Source organism: Nasonia vitripennis, chromosome 3 (genome assembly GCF_009193385.2).
Source record: "Nasonia vitripennis strain AsymCx chromosome 3, Nvit_psr_1.1, whole genome shotgun sequence".
In the NCBI taxonomy this organism is placed as follows: domain Eukaryota; kingdom Metazoa; phylum Arthropoda; class Insecta; order Hymenoptera; family Pteromalidae; genus Nasonia; species Nasonia vitripennis.
Window position 1 is genome coordinate 3,092,603 of NC_045759.1, and position 23,371 is coordinate 3,115,973.

Below are 23,371 nucleotides of genomic sequence, written 5' to 3' on the forward strand. Positions count from 1 at the left end.
CGTGTTTTATTCCCTCTCTTTCCCGTCATTTTCTCGCGCGGCCCGCGACACGCTATGTGTACATGCGCTCTAAAGAGTACACGACTTTTTTTACCGACCATTAACGCGAGAAAAAGGGACGAAGAAGGCTCAGTGAGAAAATATAAGAGGTAAGCGCGCACGTGAATGTATGTGTGTGTAAACGAATGAGTAGAAAAGGTCGAGGTATAAGGAAGAGAGAGAGAGGGAGAAAAAGTCGGAAAAATTGAGCGACGCTTCGTCGTCCGTCGAAATGACACACACACACTTTGTCTCGGAGTATGAGCAGCGGGTATGACTTTTTTCGCCTGCGACGAGTCTCAAGTACGCGTAGCGATAGTGTACACACACAGGCAAGGACTCATACAGAGACATAAATCTAGGCTTCTTCCACGAGGAAGTGGATCCCGGGCGGACGAGAAATTCGAGAGCTCGAGTAGAGGAAGAACGAGAAAGATGAGCCTTCGACGTCGGCGGCAGCTATCGCTGTCGGCGTATATTATTTTCGGAAAATTTCGCTTTTGCAGGAAGAAACTAGAGAACGCAAGTTCACGCGTTTTGATCCACAAATCGTCGTATCCGCAAGCTCGATACAATATTTTTCGAATCGCGGAATTAAAACAGTTTCCCCGCTCGAAAAGCCACTGTTCCGTTCGAGTTGAAAACACACACACACGGGTGCAAGCTCCCAACCACACGTTGCCGTGTCGAAATTAGCGCGCGAGAGGTATAGAGTCCGTATTTCGGGGGAAAATTTCTGCCTGATAGAGGTAATGACCGCGCGGATCGACGTCATTGGATTAAGCGGTGATCGTCGCCAGTGTACCAGAATTTTTGCGAAATTGTCTTTTTTCGTCACGGCTCTGTTGGCGCGGTTCGCGGGAGATGAAATAGTAATGCGATTGACGCGCGTGGCTTTTTTTAATTGCTTAAAGCGATTTGCGCGCGGTGAGCTGTGAGCTTGAATCGTTTTATACCATCTGTTTTGGGGGGAAAAAAGGATTTTCGTCGAGAAACGCGATAAAAGCGAATTTCGAACAACGAGCCCGAATATAACTCATCCGCAACTTCGGTACACGCAGTAAAAACGAGCCTCGATAGCTCGAAATTCGCGATGCATGCATCGACGCGGCAACCCTTGGGAATGGCAAAATACCGTTGCACCTCCGCAAGACAAACGATCGGAAACAATCCCTCGCGTTCCTCTCTCGAGCATCGAAACTCCGTCGAAAAAAAAGGAACCCTATCCTCCACGCGCATAAACCTCGATAAACATATCACTGAAAAATTCATTCGAAAGTTGCATGTCTGGGCTAGGTATAAACGCCGCGAACTTTCGCAGACGACTATGGAAGCGTTCCGGTTTGCAGCGCCGCCGAAAAGTTGCTTCCCCCTTCCAGATTTCGTCTGTCGAAGTTGTTGGCGCATCTCTCTTGGGAAAATGCTTTCGCTCTCCGTCTGTGTATGTGTCGAGTGCGGCAAGTAGGTCGAGCACGCGTCGGTCCCTTCCGGCTTCCGGCGGCTGTGCTGATACGATGTAACGTCGGGGAGCGACAGAGAGGAATGTCTGCAGCATGTTGTACTGATCGAATCTTTGGTTATAGCTGCGAATTCTCAAATTTGAAGGTTGCCTCTGTGCAGCGAATTTTCTCTGGCGGGGCGAATACCATGGGACGGTTGCGCGTGAGAGTTTTGTGGCCGAGTATTGATTGTATTGAAGATGATTGAAATGTTGTGGAAAAAAGAAATTGTGGAGTAGCTGTAGAAAATAATTTAAACAAAAATAAAAAGTCAGAAACGCTGAAGCTCCAATGCGAATCAATGGAAAAGCAGTATAAACAGAAGAAAAAAAATATCGCAAAATAAATATACCAGGAATCGCAGATGGGCGTCGAAGCGACCGGCATCAAAACTACGTTACGCTCTAATCCTCGCGCTAAGCTTTTGTTGCGAGTTTGCCGTAACGTCGGATTAAGCCTCGGACAAATAACCCGAATCGACACTGTCGGCATACTCGATTAGCCGCACTCGATAAAGCCGCGCAATCGCTTTATACATAAAGTTAAAAAACTAGCTCTCGACTAAACGAACGACGCTACTTGAAAGCACTTTGATTTTTTGGCCGATAGAAAAATTGGCGGGCTTTTTGATTTCCCGAACCGTGTTGTTATATTGTCGGCAGGGTAAATGATCGCACCTATCGATAATGCGAGGTACTTTTCGCATTATCGGCATAAATTCTGATTCGTTATTACACGTGCTTCTGAATATGCGTCTCATTATTTTCAGGCTGAAAGCATAAATTTCAGATTTTTTACGATCTGCATAATTTATCGCTTTTCCCCCCAGCAGTTAAGTTTCGCATAAAATGTATCAACTGCATTCATCCATTAAAACGTATGGCTACTTCTGCGCTCGCTGTTATCTACGGAAAGCCGCGAGACGTAAATTTATTAATTAAAACATGCATGTCGCATGCACATGCGCATTTTCAAGTGCAAACCGAAAGCTCAACGGAGCTTTTTGCTTCGGACTTTTAATGACTCTCGAAAGGCCATTTCGAGCCAATCGAGTTCTGCGCACTTTGCGATACCGCCATTTCGATTTGAAATGAAAATTCGTATACGTATATTAAACCCGATACTCCGAGCACCATATCTCATTACACAAGCATTATCCACGCCACAGGCGTCTCGTCGCAAAGTCGTATAAGCTTTTGGTCTTAGCGAACTTAACCAGCGTCCCTATTATGAAACTTTTACGCGTCGACCATTATTCCACCTCCCCCCCCTCTCTCTCTCTCTCATCTATCGATCCGCGCGTAAACTTGGCAGTAGCCCGCGTACGCGGGGATTATCGCGGGACTGCCAGTTTCGCTGGTCGGCCCTTTTATCTCCTCTCCCAGTGGTTCTTTTCATTTTCGAGTGCACCAGCTCCGCGGGAGAGAGCTGGACAGTTAACCGCGCTTTTACGATTTCGAAGAGTGCCGTTACTTTGGGGCTCTGTTTTATCTGTCTACGTGTGTGTCTATGTGTGTGTTTTTACAGGCTAGTTTCGACCGACTCGATGGAATTAATTAGAATACATGCATTCGGAATGCTTCGCTATATGCAGAGCAGAGAAAATCAAATTTAAATTCACGAACTTATACTGCTGTATAGCTTCTAATAACGAAATTGCTCGTCGATCAAAAATTCATGATCTGAGAGAATTCGATCAAGTCGAGACCCTTCATTAATTGCACATAACAGCGCGCAGTGCAATCGTATACACGCTAGCGCGTGCAATGTTAACAATTATGTCCGATCGAAAATTGGGTTCGAGCGAAATTTAGTTGGACACTAATCAAAGCTCTCACTCGAATCCGATCAATTACGGCCTTTATAATCGTCAATAACGATACCCGCGCATTTCCCAATTGTCGGTCAAAGCTTGGGATAGAGAATTTTCCACAAAGGAGCTTTCCAGGCGCCGTAAATACGTGTATTACGAATGTGTCGCTTTCGCGTTGCGAGCCGTGAAGCAGCAGCAGCAGCAGTATAAACTTTACGCCGTGAGGCTAACGCGCGTCGAGAGCGAGAGATTCTTCGTCGCCGGCTTTGTCCGCTTTATTGATAATAATATAAGCCTCTGGAAGTATATTACACGCGGGCAAATGTTTGCGGAGCTCTTCTTCAGTCGAGTTACTCCCGATTCGCCGGGGTGTAATAATTGTGCGCGCGCGTGTTTACGCGGGAATTAAATTGTGTCGAGCTAGATTTATACGAGCTGCTTTGTCTCTTTTTGACGGAGCCAAGTGCATCCGAACTATTGTGCTGCTGCGCGAATGCTGAGTGTTAAATAGCGAGAAACGAGGCGAGCAATGTGCTTTGAGTGCCTTTCTTTTGTCAGCTGGTTTGAATGTTGCGGGGGAATCGTTTCTTCTCTAGGATACCATATCTGTGTTCGAGTGGCCATTATAAGACACTTGCCATTGTTGGATTCCTCGAGTTCACCGCTTCAACACTCAAATTTCACAAATCCAGAAAAATACACGAAAGTTTCTTGCATCTCTCTCCTCTAAAAAAGATACCCCGTTATACACGTCTCTCCTAAACACACGTCATCAGGATGCCATACCTCCCCGGAAGCTAATGGACAAAAACGATCATCATCCTCCTCTCCAGAGCCATAAAATTTTGCTGCGCGTAAAAAGCGCCTCGCGTCGATCCTCTCTAGCTGCGTCCTCACGTATGACAAACAACGCATACTCTTGATTTCCCGGTGATCGCCGTTAACCTCGATTCACGCGCTCGCGCGCATTTACGAGGCAAAGAAGCAGCAGCATAGAGACGCCTCGTTTTCGCTTCTCACGCCCGAGGCGTCGATCTAACGAACGTTTGTGTGCGAAGTGAAGTTTCGTGCGAAAGAGAGTCGTATAAGTTTTGCGAGGCTTGCGAGATTGCGCAACGACGCTCGGAGCCAGAAAAAAGTTACGGGGCGATTTTTAAGAGGGGCGTGTATATCGTTAGGCAGTTCTCGCGTGTCCGCGAGAGGATGTGGCTTTTGTGTGTGTTTTGATCAATGGAAAGCCTGTGCACGGAGTACCTGGTATACACTTTCTAGAGAAACAATCCGATGGAAACTCGCTGTTTATTCAAAACTTTGCATACACGAGGGAAGTCTATTCGAATCCGAATATTCTTGTTTGAGGAGAAAAGGAGAAAAAGAGTATTTATCAAAACAAGCCCGCGATGCCGAGCGGTAAACTCCGAGCGGATAAACAACAAACAAAAATGCTCCTTCGGAAAGTTTCATCCTGCCCTGGACGAACAAACCTCTCAACCAGAGTCAACAGAGAGCGCTCATAACGGCGTCTCATCCGTTGCGCAAAAGCTCGTCCCATCGACAAACAAACTCGCCGTGGCGCTACAGTCTCGACGATGCTGCGTATAAACAAAACGTCGGCTGCAGTCCGGGCGATCTCATCAGGACGAGGTAGACGTCCGTTGGGGACAAAAGAAAGGCAGAGCGCGACGATTGTTTCCGATCGCCGTCCGCGAAGTCCATTGTCCCGACGCTCGTCTTAATCTAGGCGAGCCTCGTTACTCTCGTTGTAACGATACCAATGAGCGCCTGGATTTCGTTTCGCTGCAGACCCCCCTTTTTTATTAGCGCAATCTAATCGACACGGCGGAGCCTTTGTTCTTCCAGGAGGTTTACAAAGGGCGGGTACCGCGTGCTCCTCCGCGGGAGAGAGCTTTCGAAGAGCTTTAATTGCGCTCGGAGTAACTTTATTATCGGGGGGCGGTGACCACCCCCCTTTTTACCGTCTGTCGGTAATTCTCGTATACTTAAGGGCTCCTTTTTTCTTCTGTTTTACCTCGCAACGAAGCCGTGATTACGTAGCCGAACAAAGAAGCGATTGTTTTCCATGATTTAAGAGTTTTTCGCGAGTTTGTTAGGGAGGTATTAACATACCGTCGCGAAACGACACTTGACGAGGATAGCGAAAACATTTTCAATCCCCTCCGGCATTCAGTTTAGTTGGTAGAAATAAAAAGACCAAAAAATACATATATACTTTTACATAGAGCAAAAATTAGTCGTAGAAAAGTCGAGCATCCGTTTCAGCGTTGTGGATATTCGCCGAGTTCGCGTACACACCTAACTCGAAAACTACCCACTTCTTCACTTTTAATTGCGAAATAAAATGCATCCCCCTGCGCTCTCCTCCTCGTGCCAAATCCTTGACTATCAGCGCTCGCGCAATAGTTCAACGGCCGCGGAAAAAGTCGTTTGCCCCCCGGTGTCTGCCTAGCTCCTTTTTTATATTCTGAAACATCGCGCAGCAGCCGACGATAACGTAAAAAATTAGCCGCGTGAAATTGGACCGTGAAACCCATTACCTGCGAAAGCTCTTCTTTTTTCTCTCTCTCTCTCTTTCGCCGGGGTGGCGCGGTCCATCGTAAATAACGTACTGTGCGTTTTACGCGGACCACCGCTAACGAATTACCATAATACGCTCGTAAATTATACGGAGCTGCCGGGGGCTCGCGGCCTCGCCGCAGACGATATCGCCGAAAAAAATCGGAGAAAATCCTCTGATGTGTGTGTGATTTTCCCGGGCGAGTGGAAATTTGGGCGAGTCGCTAAATAAACGTTCTGCGCGTGTGTACGGCTTATCGGAGGATTTTTAATTTTTAATCGGCCTCGATGTGTCTTTTTCCGAGAAGCAGAGAGGGGATGTATCCGTTTATTTATCGGCTGCCGTTCCGGGGATTTTTGTTGTTGCTTTTTTTTTTATTCATACGTACGTGTGCAGTCGGTAAATTATTCGCGGCTTATTACCTTCGGTCACTTATCCGCCTACGTAATCGCGACAAATGTGCGGGGCTTCAATTTTATTAGGCTCCGATGCACGTCGCAGGAATTTTAATTTTAAATCCTGAAATCGCTCTTCCGCGTTAAACTTTATTAAACAATTAATGTATACGGTATGCTTAATATCAATGAGTGCAACGCGGAATCTGCATACTGGGATATACCGCTAAAATAATTGTGTATTTTTAACGAAGCTTTTTATGCCAGCGTTACTGGGAATCGAAATTTTAGCGGAATAAAATGTGTGCGCTGCTCGAGCGCATATGCGATCGATCAGTTTAATGCTGAGGCATAATTCTATTCCAATATCGGCGTCGCATACGCGATCTCGTAATACACACTCCGCCACAAAATTTGCAATAATAAAATATCGACGTACCCAAGCGTAATCAGCTCACTAACGAATTTCCATTTTTCTTCTATTTTCATGTCTCTCTCCTCCGCTGCTCCCGACAACGACGAACTGAAAATCAACGGTAATTGCTAAATTATGGTGGCTGGGAACTCTTTTACCTTTGGCATCACCACAGCTCTATTGTCAGGCACACTGAAGACTTACCAGCGCGCCTCGTGCAACGAAGAGTTGATGGAGCTGAAGTGTCCCATCGGTACGGCTATCTTGGTGACGGTAGCTCGCTACGGCTACGCGAGCATCGGCAGCGGCGGCAAATGCAGCACTACCGATCCGATGATCATCGACAACCAGCTCAACTCGACCTGCCTCTGGCCCAGCAATCTTCAGGTAATTATTTCCATTTTACAGAGTATACTTTCTCGATCCGCGACGGTTAATTAGTTCCTGGAAATAAAATTCCATAGAGTTGCAGGAATGGCGTATAATCCGATTAATTGACTGCGTTTCAATATTTGATTAACCCTGTTTAAATATTGGATGTCGAAGGGGACGACTATATAAAACTCGAATCCGCGGGAGCGCCGCCGATGAAAGGGCGAAGTACGTTCAAATTACTTCCGGCCCATTCGAAACGTTGAAATTTTAATCGAGAGCGCTCACTTCGTCATTGCGAGTGTGTTTTAATTTACGCTTCGCGACTCTCTCGATAAAGCAACGATTGTTTCGCGGCCAGCTCCCAATGTAATCAGCCCTTAATAAAGGCCGAAACGATTTTCGCGGTAAATAATGCCGGCATGTACGAAAAACAATGGAACACGGGAGAGAGAGGGAAGTGCATTTTATTTTCAAGTGACCAACGCCAAGTTTGTAACGCATGCGCAAGCTCCGGGCGATAAAAGCTCTCCGCAAGAGAGAACGATTTGAAAAAAAGAGAAACACTAGCCAGAAGTGCGCATCTCTATTTCTATTTTCCTCTCTCTAGCTTTCTTCCTTCCTCCCTCGGCGCAAGCCTCATACCTCTCGTACGAAAACGGGAAAATCGGAGTGCCCTTTCGGGTCAGTTGGCTTCGCCCGCGCGCGAAGATTTTAAGCGTGCGACGAGCAGCGACTCTTTTGAAATAAAGAGCGATGGGGAAGGACTGAGAGGTTTAAAACTGTGGCCAAATTTACCTCGAAGAAATTTCTTGCTCGCCGAGCAGCAGACGACACAACTTTGCCCGAGCTTGCGCGTGGCTTTTTCGCCTCGATTCGCCCCGCGCGCGGCTTTCCCCCCCCCCCTCTCTCTCTCTCTCTCTCTCTCTCTCTGTGTTTATCTCCGACTTGCGTCTCTTTTTTTTTGCTTTTTGTCTGACGCGCGAGGTTGTCTCGCTTTTTTCGCAGCGAAATGCTTTTATTATGTCGCCGCGGCATTAGTCATTGTTTCAGCTTTTGCTTTTAACGTTTTTGTTGCGAGCTTTTGAAGTCGTCGCGCGGCAGCCGCGGGACTATTTGAATTCGTTCTTCTACATACAAGGCTGCCCGCGAGAGAAGCAAAGGAAACGACCTTTTGTGGTCTTAATTATTCTCGATGGCTGAGCGCGGCGCTTTTCTTATGACGTGCACTCGCTCGCTTTTTCGTGCTTTATTACCCTCTGCCGCAATGAGATGGTAGAGCTTTAATAAGTAATAGAATTATATTTTTTGCGATAAAGTCCCGATGCGTTTTTAGTTGATGATGTCGTTATAGAGCTGCAAAACAATTCGTCGAAATAATAGCATCGCGAGATCGCTCGGATTACCACCGTGAAAAGAACAACTGGATTTTCCTTTGAAAGCTGCGCCGAAAAGCGCGGATTTGTCTCGCGCGCCTGCGATTTCAACTGCGCAAAGAGCGAGCGCACGGCAAAAGCCAAAGAAAACGTATGCCGCGTTGCTGCTGACATCAAAGTAAACAGACGATTTTGCCGGAACTGTCAAAGACAAGTTTTCCGCTTGGATCTGCGCATATCGCCGAGGAAAATTGTAGTTTTCGAAAATTCGAAAAAGGTACTGCGTTTGTCGGAAAAGTGGAGATTTTTGAAAATTTGCCTTTGACCGTGCGTTAATACACATTTCTCAAACAACATTCTTGACATATCGGTCTCAAGGTAATCGGATAAAGCGCAAGCTCTGCGCCACTGGCCTTTTTGTCGCGGAGCTCGACGTCAATGGAGCAGCTGTACGCGTATTGCGGCTCGCATTCCGCTTTCAGATATCGCGGCCCATTCGTCTGGCTTTACCGGAAATTCCGAGCTTTTTCTATTCGATAATTGCCAGCATGATCGCGCCATTGTGCTCTGGCTCGGTGTATCCGTGGAGATTTTCCGATGTCCTACACGCCTTTCCTCGTAATAAAGGCGTAGAAAATTGCTAATACGCGGTAATGTAGTCGGGGAAAAAAATCTCATTCGCGACACTGTACTATATTTCACGAACGGTCGGGTTATCTCTTATTTAACGGAAACCGTGTATTTTCAGAAACATAGACGTACAGTTCGCCAACTCCGCGGATAGAGAAAGATCCATGATTCACGCACACGAACTCCGACTTCCAGTGTTATTACAAATCTGGATTTCTCATCTAGATATACGCGGTAACTCGAGCCACTGGCGCTCTCGAATTTCCCGCACACCAATCCCGTACAGGGGGAAGAGGAGAAAAATCGGAAAAAAGCAGCCGGACAATCTCGCCGTGGAATATCCTTATAAACCCACTGGCCGACTAATTCGATCTCTCCGCTCCTGCGTACACAATAACACACATTCGATATTGTTTGCGTCCCGCTTTCGCGCGCTCCGATATAAATCTGGCAGTTCATCGGGAAGCTATCGATTCCATATTTCGCGTTTGCTAGCGGGCTCGATCGAGAGCAGTGTGCCGCCATTGTGTATTTGTAGAGTCTGCGTCTACTAGCGCGATGCTCGACGGATCGATTTTTTTTTATTTTTCCCACTGTACGTACCTTGTTGGCCTCGTTCCACGCGTAGTCCGATGCCTCATCATCCAGACGTCCGTTTGTTTTTCCCATCTTTCCGGCTTCAATTTGCGCTTAACTTCAGCGCGCGAGCGAGAGAGACCACTTTCGGTTCTTGTGTGCAGCAGCGGCTTTTTCGCTTGGAAGAAACTTTGTCTATCACGAGTTTTAGCGGATGTGCCTCTCGAGAGAGCAATGAACTCGCGCTTGTTCTGCTTTTTGTCTCAGCTGAGCAACACCTGCTACGCCGATGTTCGACGTATATTGAAAATGTTGTCTTATTTATAGCATCAATTCGACTAATATTCGCATCGCTGTCGAAACGAACCGCAGATGTCCCGAAATACCAATCGCGGCGGTAAAAATGGACAACCGTTTAGGATACGAAAAGTATCCGATATTTATGGTCCGGTTCGGGGCGGCATTTCGGACCTTAGCACGAACTGCCCAAATTTCTGCCCTACATGGTTTTACGTGTTTTTGTGTCCTCTTCAAGCCCATGTAGGTTAGATTAACGAGGAAAAGTGCCAAGGTACCCGTATCCCCCGATAAGTGCACCCCAAGAAACACGCGATTTTGATGGTCCGGTTCGGGGCGATATTTCGGATCTTAGCAGGAACTGCCCAAAGTTCTACTCTACATGGTTTTACGTGTTTTTGTGTCCTCTTCAAGCCCATGTAGGTTAGATTGACGAGAAAACGTGCAAAGGTACCCGTATCGTCCTATAAGTGAATTCCAGAATTTTGCGATTTTTAAAGCCAGAACAGGTGTAATCCAGTCGGAGAAGCTTTATTCAAGCTCTGTCGCGCGCGCGACAAGGGTCAAGAAATATACCTCGTCATCAGCGAAGTAGCAGTTCGTTTTTCCGCATGCGAATATAGCTTTCTCCACGTGTCGGCAGTTTCAATCTTACGGGCGGAAATTCTTACGAGTCCGAGATGACCGGCAATTTCTCGGCGAAGAGTTCGCCATTTATTTCTGACAGATTAGAGACCTCGAGCGAGCCCGGTACGACTGCCCGAGAGCCACTTTTTCCGCGAGCGCGCACGTGTGTGTCTTTGTACGCCGTCATATTTTTGCGAGGGTTATACAGTCCGGAGAGATGAATTCCGCGGACTTTAATGACAGCGATGAATTTTATTCCCGCAGCTGCGCAGGAGCGAAGTTACGTAATCCTGTGTGCTTTTTTCCGAACAATAATCGAAAGCTCTAATTCGTCATACTCAAATATAAAATATGTTCTCCGACTCGTCGAGAGCTTACTCTGGTCCATATAATACTAGGAGAAGAGCAGTAGCGCAACCAGAGTATCGTTATGACGGCATTAGAGAGAGAGAGAGAGAGAGAGAGAGAGAGAGAGAGAGAGAGAGAGAGAGAGAGAGAGAGAGAGAGAGCGCGCGCGTCGGAAGCAGGGCTTCTATACGTGTTCAATGAGCCGCACGACATTTTCCCTCTATTCACGTGGTATACGTGTGCGCCGAGCCAATGTATTTGTATGTAACACGATACAGAGAGTGAGAGAGCGTGTAATTGGCTCGTACGCGCGCATTATACTTTCGATCCTTTCTAAGGATCGCTAGTCACGCGCCGAACCCAGCTGAACGTGGTATTCTGCTAATGACGTTTATTGAGATATCTTTCACGTGCGGTGTATATATTATACGCGCCGATTCTATTCAGCGAGATTCGCGATGATTTCGTGGAACGAGTCCAACAGCTTCGTGTACGATTTAACGGCGTTTTGGTGGATTTTGATATTTTTGAAAATTAATTTCTCCTGTGCAGTGGCTTTTAATCGCATAATACATTATATAAATTAAACTCTCGAGCGGATTTCCGCGGAGAACGAGTGAGAAAAAGCGCAGTCGAGTTTTCCGAGAAATCGTCACAGCGCGGGGAGTTAAATAAATCGAATGAAGAGAGAGAGAGAGAGAGAGAGAGAGAGAGAGAGAGAGAGAGAGAGAGAGAGAGAAACAGCTTGTAGGCCCCGAAACGATTTAAACCGAGTAGTTCGTCGCCTCGAATTGTCTCGTCTGTCGCTGCGAGTATACGGGAGAGGAAGAAGTACTACTTCTGCGATAGTATTAGTAATTGGCAATTTTCGCCCCGTAATTCCAACTCACTCGATTTACGAGCTTCTCATCGAATTTCAAATGAGCACTAAATTATGGTGAATCGGTCTATATTGCAAAAAAGGTTAGATCGAAAGACAAAATGGAGTCGCATTTACAGTGAAACCTTTATCTCGTTTTGTAATAACTCATATTCCATATATCCATGTCACAGCTTCGATGTACAATAGACGCGTTGAAATTTACGCCGACTATAGATGAGCCGTAAATCACTGCGAAATCGTTTAAAACGGGAACAGCCAAAGCTCCGTCAAGTACTGCGGCCTGGTCCGGCAATTACGAAGTTCGGTAGTAATCCGCGCTACATAAACATTAATCCTCCTTTTTCTCGACCAAACGAGCCATAACTCGTCGCGTGAATAAGAGACCAAAGCGAGTTTCGACGATCAGCGCTCGTTATGAAGCCATAGCTGCAGCTGTTCAAATGGCCTCGACGCAATTCTTCGATGTCGTCCTGCTGGTCGAGACGACGTGTAATGGCTCGTGTCTGTGCATTGGATTAATTGCCGGACTTTTTTCGTCGCAGGGTTACTTTCGTGGATTCGCTTTCGGAGAGTTACGGGACGACACTGAAGTAGCGCTGGAGAGATTAAGGCAAGTTTCCCTGGAAAAATAGTTTTACGTTGGTATACCAGCACTCCTACCGCCTTTTTTTTAAAGCTTGATTTACCAAGAGGATTTCTATTCTACCAACCATAAATCTGCGGCAGATTTCGAATTTCACTCAAAATTCCAAATATAAAAACCCAAAGCAGGAGACACACCTACTACGCGAAAATTAATTTCCGATGCATATACATCACTCAGGTATTCCATTCACGGCCGAGAAGAGAAAGAGAGTAGCGCGCACTTTACATCGTATGTGCTAGTGGACCGCCGTGACTGTACATCTATGCCGGCTCCTCCTGCACTTTGCGGCTGATCTTTTTACGAGCTCGAGCACCGAGAGGGATCACGTATAGTCTTATATATATATATATATATATATACAGCGCGGCCGAGTGAATTGTACCTACAGACGCATATCGAACACTGTTCCACGTTCCACTTTCGCGCAGGTGTATTCTTCCCCAGCGCGCGGCGCGTATGTCGTCGAACAAAGGGAAACGAGTGCAGCGCTGCTCTGGAGAGAATCCAACGCTAATGAAGGCGCTCCTTGAAAAAAATTGTTCGAGGGATGCTTTTTTTTTTAATGAAATTTTCCCTTTGTTGAGACAACTCTCGGGGGTGATACTTGCAGTTTTGATAAAAATGAAGGTGGAAAATCGAAGATCTTGCGGCTAGATTCTCGAGTAATTACAAGCTGTTTCGTATATTGCATCATATAAATCGGGCGGGAAAACCGGTCGAAGTTAATTTCCTAGCGCGAAAGTTGAAAGAGAGTCGGGAGAGACAGGCTGCTTTTCTGCTACGGGAAAGTTTCCCTTTGAAAATTGAGGAAATTACCCTCGCGGAGAAAGTCCCTCCTAGCCGTCCTATCTTCTGCCCATTCAGCGGGATCTTTTCAGGCCTGGGGTAATTTAAAGCCTTGTCACGCAGCACAATATCGCGTTTTATGTTACGACGCTGTCAAAACTTATCATCAGATTTCGCTCACAGCCGGGGAGGGAAATAGACTGCTTAGTCTGTGGTGTAATTTATTCAACGGCCATTTAATTCACTCGTGAACGATGAAGCCGCGCCCTGTTTTCGCTTGTAAACTAATTTAGCGTTTTGCCAAATGGCAGGAATCACTTCGTCGACGCGCGCTGTTGCGAAATTATAATTTTTTTAACAATTGACCGATTGATAGCGAAGCCCTGTGTGTATAGGTTACGAATATGATTGATATTGGACATACATCATTTAGTGCGTAGAATGAAAGGTAGGATTATTGTCGATGAATTTTCAACGAAACGAAATTTTAATGCGAAACCTGTGGAGCAAAACTCGAAAAGTTATGTGCGTCAGGCTTACGTAGCCCAGCGGGAACCTTGAAACGCGTCGCTGTACGGCCTCTCTTGCTCGCCAAATTAATAAATGCCTTTAATAACGAAACTGAGTTCACCGGAAAAGTTGCCAGGGCAATTTTGTATATTTCAGCGATGCTTTTAATAGTATAGGCCTGTGTCGCGTGTCGGAGATTTAATTTACGTTTTACGCCCTCGAATATCTCTAAATTGGCTCGTTGTTTTATTCAAATACGCGCACGATATTAGTTTATAGCGTTGATAACTAACTGTTTACACCACTTCCGGCGCAATCCTGCATGATGGAAGCTTCGAAGCTCTGTATTATACTCGCAAACAGTTGTAATTTCGAGTTCGCGCTACTTTGATATCTTTTGTTCGTATAACTATGAATCAGAGTAGTTTGAAACAGTCATGTTTAGGTAGTCAAAATTAATGGCACACGTTCAATGATTACATTTCGCGCTTGCAACAACGCTGTACAAGCGCACGTGTATGTGTGGTCCTCCTTTGTGTGGTCGACTGTTTAAACGAAAATGGGGTAAATGGCCTGTATTGTGCATTATGTGAACGTTGACAAAATAGCGCCTAAAATGAGTGTAATTTCAACGACCACAATTTAACAACTTTGTTGATATTATTTTAAGTACGCAATTATTTTCTAATAGTTGTACTAACGTCGATTTGCGTAGCATTCGCTGTTGCAGACTGTAGTGGAGGTCTGCCAGAAGAAGAGGCAGTGCACCTTCAACACGAGTCCGAAGATGGGCGACCCGTGTCCGGACATGCCTAAGTTCATCGAGGTCGTCTTCAAGTGCCGTCCCTGTAAGTATTCGCAGAATGATTTTTCCTCCCACTGACTCACACTTATGGCCGACCGAACCGAGTTTGTTCTACTGGCCTTTTAAAACGAAAAACGAAACTTTCGCGCAGACTATATTCAAAGAGTGCAGCTTTGAAACGGGAATTTTTAATTTACCACGGCACTAGTATACCAAAAAAAAAAATAAAAAAAATACTTTAATCTCCAAACGCCAAAACCGAATATACAGCTGAAATATGCATGGCTTTGATGTTTCGATTCCACGATTCAATTTTTTTCTTGCGGGAGCAGAAAAGAGAAAAAAAGACGCCTACAAAGTTGCGCGGAATATGTAGGGGGCAGAAAAAATGAAATAGAATAAAATCGCATTCCCACAGCTGGTTGATCATTCCGTCGGCAGTAGGTCGTTCCCTGTCGGGAAATAAATATTGCCCGAAGCGTCAGAACCGAGCGCGCAAAATGCAGAAACTTCCACCTCGAAACTTTCAGCCCCGCACGTACATACGTGCACCCTTTATCCCGCAACTTTAATTTCCGTCCTCCCGGCAAAATCGCGCGTACACTTTTCAACAAAATTCTCCTCGCTTTCTAAGTCGATTCCTCGATAAACACTTTTGATCAAAAATAATAATCTCCGAGAACGAAAACCGCACGTACCTCAGAACACGCTCTCCAGCTTACTTTCGCGAAACTACCAGAGACTAGCGCACATACCGTACGCAATAATATACATGCGCTCCGGCTTTCTCTCTCTGGCGCATATTCCTCGGGAATTCTCGTTGAGTCTTTGGTCGAGTAACTCCGGCTCGGTTCGTTGCATATCCAGAGTCGCTCGACGTAATCCACACGTAAATTCGTCAATTTGCAAGTCCGCGCGTTTCGGCTCTTCTTTTCTTCTACTTTTTTTTCTATATGGATAACAGCACGCCATCGCGACGTTCGGCATCCGTAATGAGGATATCGATCCCGTCCCATCGCGGACGTGTTGTAAGACGTTCGATCGGGGGTAGGGTGGAGAGGAGCTTGATCGAGCTTAACTCGATACCCTCTCGCACACAGCTTCCGGGCGAGACGACGGGCGAGAATGTCAGGATGGGCTATGCGCAGGGGAGTGCAGGGTAAGAGGTCGATTTTAATGCAGTTATCGGGGAGGGAATAAGTATTGGAATTACATAAATTCGCCCGCGTATACTGCTGACGTGTTGGATATACTTGCTTTGATGAGGGAGGATCGTATGCTCTTGTGCACTTTGCTGTGTTATTGGCTGTGTATTATACCGCGTAAATTTTAGATGTTCGTGTGTAAAGCTGTCGATATATATTTCGTTCGTTTAGCCGGCGTTAAAACTTTGGTAGTGAAAGGAGTGCATCGAAGATGTTGGTTGTAAATGATTATTCGAGCACATATACAATTTAATCAGAGACAGAAGCATAAATCCACGCGATAAACTTCATATTTCACGAGCTGAAAGGTTTCACACCTTCGTGCAAATCAATCATACTCTCGGGACTTTATAGACTCGAGAACTTAATTAATCGAAACGTCCGATTTGACCTGCATCCCATTGGATGCGGAACGAGAGCAAAAAAAACGTCGAGTAGAAAACTGACATACCGGATTCCTGCATCTGTCTTTCTCCATATATCTCTTTCTCTCTCTCGGAACTAATTAGCGACACGGAAAAAAATCTGCGTTTAATTCCCTGTCGGACTATGAATGCATTCTCGGGTGTATAGACGCCGCCGGTCAGTTCCGTGATGAATTGCTGCAATTAACGGTCATTCGGATTTCCGGCGTTTATTTTGTGGTCGTCGTCCCACCCTGGAACTTGTATTTCCAAACTATTCATTTTTCAACAAACGATATCGCCCGTACTTTCTTTTTTATAACGCGCATTAATTACTACGTTTTAACGAGCACTTGTTAGACTTTCTACGTCACACATTGCCTCAAATCGTATAAACGAACGAATTCGCGAATAATCTTTAATCCTTAACCTCTTCGCTGCAGTATCGCTCGATTAATAGTCGCGCGCTAGCACGTGTGCCGTCACGTAGCTCTCGTCGCCTATAATAAGTGGCACGTGTGTGCCCTCGACAAATGAATTTGCGGGGCCACTGCTGCTGCTGCTACTGCAAGGCGCCGCTGGATTTGGCATGTGTGATTCAACGTGTGCAATGCGACAGCGCGTGTATAATCGTCATGTTCGCGTGCGCGCGCGACGCCATTACACCTGGGTAATCACGACGTCGCCGCCGCCGCCGCCGCAATTGGATTCGCATTTTGACGATGAATTTTGACTCGTGGTTTTACCGGCTCTCGCGGGACTCTCGCGCGACTCGTGACTCGAATATTACTGAGTAATTGCGCAGTATTGTGTTTGTGTGTGAGTGTGAGGGATTTCAGAGAGTCGGCTTGCGCGGCGAACTTTTATAATAACGTCGGCCGCGTTGCTGTGGGAAAAAAAGTTTTCGTGAGATTTTAATTGGACCGGGGCTCTGGGTTTATTATGTTGTTTCGGTGATAATTGAGGAGGTGGTAGGAATCACGGACAAGTGGAAAAGCTAGGGTGCTTGTTTGTTTTGTACGTTTTATTTATACGTTTTGACTGAATTTTCATTCGTGGAATTTTTGCTATAAGCTTTTTTTCTCGTAATTTAAATATAATAACGTAAATTCAATTTTCTATAAAGAAATTCTCATGTTTTTCATTTCGCGAACAATATTGCAATTATTCAATAATAATCACATTCGCGATCGTTATTATTTCCAACGCATCGAACGCCGCGCAATCCTCGGAATAACATTTCTATAATTTCATCCCTTTCTTTCCATCGCGAGGTGTAATTAAGTTTCTACACTTGTGGAATAACACGCAGCCGTGCGCGAAAGGCAAACGTCGGCCGAGGCAACGGAAAAACTTCCGAGCGCACGGCTGAGCACACAGCATAATGAGCCACGGCCGTACCTACATATATATATAGTACATAACTGCACTTTAATTGTTTTCGCCGGCGATTTTCCTACGGGTACAGGGCATTTAATCAAAGAGGGGACGAACGGCGATCGAGCAAATAAACGAGAGGTTTAATATCCCTTTACAATGCGCAAATTAATTGCCTCGCTCGACGGGCATTGCGTTGGCTAATTAAAATTATGTCATATGTATATGCATGCGTTGAACTCAACGAAGAGTCTGAATTCTCTCGTTATGAGTTTTCGAGGGCGTAATTGAAACGTTCGTTAATCTGTGTGAATTCTTGCCACGCCAGATAGTTGCGCTTCGAATGCGCGTCAATTTAATTTGTAATATTCGTCGCGATAAGCTGTAGACCATAAATTCCGGTAGCAATCATTCCCGACAGACGTATATTGATAACACGCTGCGTCGGTAATTAGAACAATTCCGATCAGCGAAAATCATCGCATTTAAAAAAAAGCCACCCTCCCCCCCAAGCATAAATCGTCGAGGCGCCGCGAGAATTTACGAGACGCAACAATCAAAAACTCGAGACTTTGCCGCTTGGGGGAAAAAAATGAATATTCCCCCTTTAATTGACGCGCTGCCGGGCAAAATTTAAGAGCCAAGCTCCTCGCGCGGACAAACAACTTTATGGATTTATGGAGTAGCTTCTTCCTCCGCGGTAATTTCGCGGTGTACAACTCGTTCGCCTCTCCTCCTCCTCTTCCAATAACATGCCCCGAAGTCGTCGCGCGGCCCAACTTTCTCCCGCCGCGAGTAGTAAATCAGCGACTCGATAAAACTGGACGCTAACACTTTATCTCAGGTACACGTCTATACGTACAAGACGCCCTCGTAAAAAAACTTGCCGGGAGTTATTTTGTAAACACCACTCGCGCTTGCTTGCGGAGTCGGTATAAAAAGCGCGAAGAACTCGCGCGCACGTGGAGTTTTCTATTTATTATTGCCGAGCCCGTAAATCACGCGATCGACAAGTGTGTCCGCGAGCACACATAATGCTCGATGTACTTTTATTCGCGGCCAGCGGATTTTCGAGCGAGTGGACTGATGGCGCTTTATATACGTCGTCGCTGGAAAACACATTTTCGCCATCGCATTGTTCGCGACTCATCGAGATAAATCGATTCGGCAAATGTAGGCCAAGCCATAAGTCAGTTTTCGATTCGCTCGCTCGCTCGCGCTCTATTACCGAAAAACCAAAAATTCCTTGCGCCGCAGAACTAATAACCATCGCGCCAGCTCTCACATTCATCAAATACCTTAATAAAGCGGCGGTGGCGCGCAAGAGGAAGAAGAAGAATCCCTCAGCCCTTCGGCGAGAGAAACTCCCCTGGTGTTTTGCAGTCTCGGTGCATCTTATACACGCGGAGACTCGCGCAGCTCGAATAATATATTTTATCGATGCCGCAAAACGCAGGTGCCCGACTCGTTAATAATCTTACCGCGGTGAGAGAGAGAGAGAGAGAGAGAGAGAGAGAGAGGGGGGGGGGCAAGAAACTCAAGGAGGCGCGCGACGCCCTCGTGAATTATTTCTTGCGCTAAGAAGATTCGACTATGGGGTTCTTGAATTTTTTTCTTATGCAGGAGACGTGCTCGGAGCATTTGGCCTGGATTTGAGAGGCGGAATTTCGCGGAGGGACTGTGACGCAGATGCAACCCGTATGCTCTTGAGTTTACGAGTACGCATTGCAGAGTTGGAGTATTTTTTTATGTGGGAATTCATGTTTTCATCAACTGTGTGTATTGTTTATTATTTTTTTATTTCAGACGGTTTAATCTCGCGCTATTAACAAGCTCAAAGGAGAAAAAAAATTACGTCATTCGAGGCTACTAAAGTGCCCGCCTCGAAGCCACGATAAAAACATTCCCCCAGACCAGTGTACCCGTATCCGAGGAGTCGCTTGAAGTGCATTTTATCTGCTTACAGATGAATTCAGGAGTAAAGTGGCCTGCGAAAATGACGCCATCAATCTCTCGTGCTTCCCGAACTACAGGGTGGCGATCTACAGTGCTTCCTTCGGCAGAACCGAGTACGAGTCGCTGCAGTGCCCGCAGCCCAACGGAGTCAAAGACGAAAGTACGTATTCAGGTCTATTAGTCTGCGGTTTTCCGGGGGAAATTCGCGGCTGGCGTCCTATTTCGGCTATAAGGAATAGGCGTCGTGCTTGCAAGCTCAAATTAGTCAAGAGCCCATGGGATGATTTTTACGTTATATTTGAATTCATTTGATTAATTCGTATTATTGATATTAGTGTAAATGTTGAAGCCCGCCATGTTATTAACTCTATAACGTTGCGTTTGATTATTACAAAGCCTCCGTTAACTCAATATGCCCAATGCAATGTTCATTTCTAATCTATCTCTAACAACAGTAACAATATCCCGTATTATACTGCCAATCACGTAATTGTTTCTATTCATCAAGCAAATCAAACCCTAAGCTGCATCGGCTTAAGCTCGCCAATCCATGAAAAAAAGCTCTCCCAGCCGCGAGGCAGCCGAAAGATCGACAGTGTCTGAATTTTAATAAAAAGCATCATTAATCTCCTCAGCTCCCTGGCGTATAACCTACGGCGGTGGCCGGAGCAGCGCTGTGTCAGTCATAAGAATAAATCCATATCCCGGTCTCTCGTCGGCAACGTGATTAATATCGGAAAAAATGAAGATCATTAGCCAAATGACACTCGAGGCTTCGCGCGCACGGATACTTTCAGGCAGCTTTCGCGCGCACGGATACTTTCAGGCAGCTTTCGCGCGAGCGCTTGGTAATATCGCGTAACAGATGTTATGGAGATTAAAGGAAATTTTTCATTATAAACTTTGAAGCTGCCGAGCTCGCCTCTCCTCCTCCACTCAGTTTTTTCGTTCTTCCCACGCCGCGATTTTCCGTGGGGCAACTTTCTTTTTCGCTAATTTCGCCCGATTTTTTCCTCGTTTTTTTTCTTCTTTCGCGGCGTGTAGCTTCGCTTCCTTTATTTCTCGCGAGATTAAAGCGCTTTTGTTCGCGCGGGACGTGAGAGGGCTTCGCGCGTGTAATGTACGATGATTTGAAATTTTTCGTTTTAATTAATACGGACTTCTAAAGTAGCCCTCTACGCTTCTAGTTTCCTGCTGCTATCGGTCACGCTTCGGCTGTAAACGTTAAGCGTATATCGTTGGAGTAAATTATCCTTTCCGATGTACTAAAAATCAATCATGTGCTCAATTCCCAGAGACGTATCATTGAAATCGCGCAATTAAATCGGACCGATGTTAAACTTGACTGTTCTGCCCCCGAGTAGAGGGCAATTTATCATCGATTTCGTGCTTTTCCCGTGGCTGCAGTATAAAAATGCCCGCGGCCATGAAACGGCTTTACGACTACAACGGGAATAGCTCGGACGACGCCCTCGACGACGACGACGTTGCAAGCGATGACCCTTGCCTCTTGCTGGCGCTGTCTCGGCTTTTTATTTTAATCCTCGTCTCGAATGACCGTAAACATAAAGACGACAGGTTCTCGTGGTTTTACGGTGTCGCTTATATGCGAGGTTTTTATATTCATTGGGTAAGCGCTTATGTTTCTCGAGACGTCTGACCGTACGGGGATTGTTTCACTCGCTGTGCCACTGTCCAGCAATTAGCTTACAAATTATTCAATCGCTTTTCCTCTTTATTCGAAAGCTCTTCACTGCAAAGCAGGACACCGCGTGTACACTTCCCGAAGTACGATTTCTTCCGAGATCCAGCATCACTGGCAGAACTTCCGAGCGGCTCCGCGAAAAAGGCCAAAAGAGCTGCAGAGGAAGAGAGCGCGAATACGGGCGACGGTTTTATATCTATACGATGGCTCGATATCTCGCGTCGGCAATTTTAGTGGCTTATCCGATCGGAGAGTACACACGAGAGTTCAATGCGGTGGGGTGAGGGCTTTGCGCCATTTCTATTTGCCGGAATGCTGCTTGGGTCGTGAGCCCCTGCACAGGAGAGAGCGAGGAGTCGTTCTTCTTCCTCTTAAGAGAGCCGTTATATGTGACGGGATGAGGGTCGCTCCTGCGTGATTGGATCGATCTCGGGCTGCGCGCCATGGATTTTAATCGCGATCGCGGTAATTCAGGAAAAAACGTTATGGCTGACTTTGATGCCTTCGAGAGAGGGAGAGGGAGAGAGGGACCGGAGGAGAGTTATTTCTTGTTTAGTTTTTCATGTGACGAGGGCCGAGACGGACCTTCTGGACCATTGTGGTGGGAGGCTTTATTGTTCCGTCAAGGAATGAGGGAGTGCTGTATTGATCACAGAGACGTTTCCGAGTCTTCCTGTCATTTCGTTGATAATAGGGTTGTTTAGGTCGATGCTTTTTTTCGGGTGTGTGTGGGGGGGGGGGGGGGGAGTTTCGCTACATTGCGAACGATACGATCTTTTTGTCGGGAGAACTGATGTTGCGTTATTAGTTTTTCAACTTTCGACGATTCTCGTTAGAGAGGTAGTCGCTTCCGAGAACCATTAAACATTGCGCGCGCACATGTAATAAAAGTTTCCAGGAAAACAGAATTTTGTCCTTTGAAATGGAAAATAACGAGAGCCTTTCACACAAATCTATCATTTGTATCATGTTTTTTCAACGCTGTCCGTTTGGGGGATTCAAAATTCAAAAGTCGCGAGTATTATGCTTTGTCCGCTACAATAACGAATTCGATCCGGTATTAATATTTGTTATCAAGAACGTCGCATTTGGCGGTTAATATTGAAACGAGCGACCGAGTATCAAATGAATTTATTTGTATAAAGTACAAAGGCAAAGCTTTGTTGTTTCGCCTGAAAAATAGTTCAATTAATTAAACGTGTAAATCGACGACAAAGCGACGTGAAATACTGCATCGAACACACATTTATAATGAAAAATCGTAATCTTTCATTTGCAGCCTGTCTGGCAAGTCACGCGACGGAAAAAGTGATAGACCTTTGCCACGGCCGACGGCACTGCTCCATTGCTGCCAACAGCTCGACTTTCGGCGATCCCTGCCGGTCTGAGAGCAGAACGTACCTCAAGGTCGTCTACACCTGCGGTAAGTACACGTGTCTGTTTATCTTGTCCGCCGGAGAGAGGGTCCCTTTCCTCGTTTTTACGAGGCGGCATTACGTGTATCCCGGGGCCTCGAGAGTACGACGACTGTAAAGTTAACAAGGCGCTTTTTGCCTTTTCCCGAGCAGCCTCGGCAGCGATAAACGCCGCCCTTAACTCGCTTAGCGTAGCCCTCGCTATCACGAGGGGATAGAACTCGCCGGAGACGCTGAAAACGTGGCGGGAGTAATCTTAAGTTAGTTTATTAGAGATTTTCTTTCAACGGTTTACTCTCAGGGCGTGTTCGAAGTAACTTTTCGAAAAATAAGTAGCCGCTTGCTCGTATGATTACCAACTCGAAGTCGAGGAAACAACGCGTCTGACTACGCGCGGACTATACCACTTGGCGCAATTTATATCCGTCTGTTGCTATCGCGCATCTCGCCGAGATTTATTTACGGTAAATTTTTACGCACGTTCCTAGCGATAAATAACCGTGGTTGAAATAAAGATCGATTAAAAAATACAGAGGAACCGTTTAATTCGTGAAATTCCACTTTATATTATACTTCAACGGCGAACGTGTCCAGAATTCTCCGGCGTTAATTTGGGAAATATTGGCGCGGCGAGAACAAAAGGAGGCGATGAAAGCCTTTTTCGGTACGTGATCGTTTCCAGAAGCATATTGAGGCGTCGGGAAACTTTAATTTTCT

The 23,371-nt window shown here is 46.0% G+C and overlaps 1 protein-coding gene across 3 annotated transcripts in view; it reads left to right on the plus strand.

The window, feature by feature from the left end:
* The window catches only part of LOC100678597 (protein eva-1 homolog C), a 148,912-nt gene that overhangs the window by 86,490 nt on the left and 39,051 nt on the right, over window positions 1–23,371 (plus strand). For all 3 annotated transcript variants that reach the window (XM_008205800.4, XM_031926297.2, XM_031926296.2), the window contains exons 2-5: window positions 6,912–7,123; window positions 14,503–14,635; window positions 19,545–19,694; window positions 22,519–22,662. In XM_008205800.4, coding sequence (XP_008204022.1) covers window positions 6,912–7,123; window positions 14,503–14,635; window positions 19,545–19,694; window positions 22,519–22,662 — 639 coding nt within the window. The remainder of the gene's footprint in view (window positions 1–6,911; window positions 7,124–14,502; window positions 14,636–19,544; window positions 19,695–22,518; window positions 22,663–23,371) is intronic.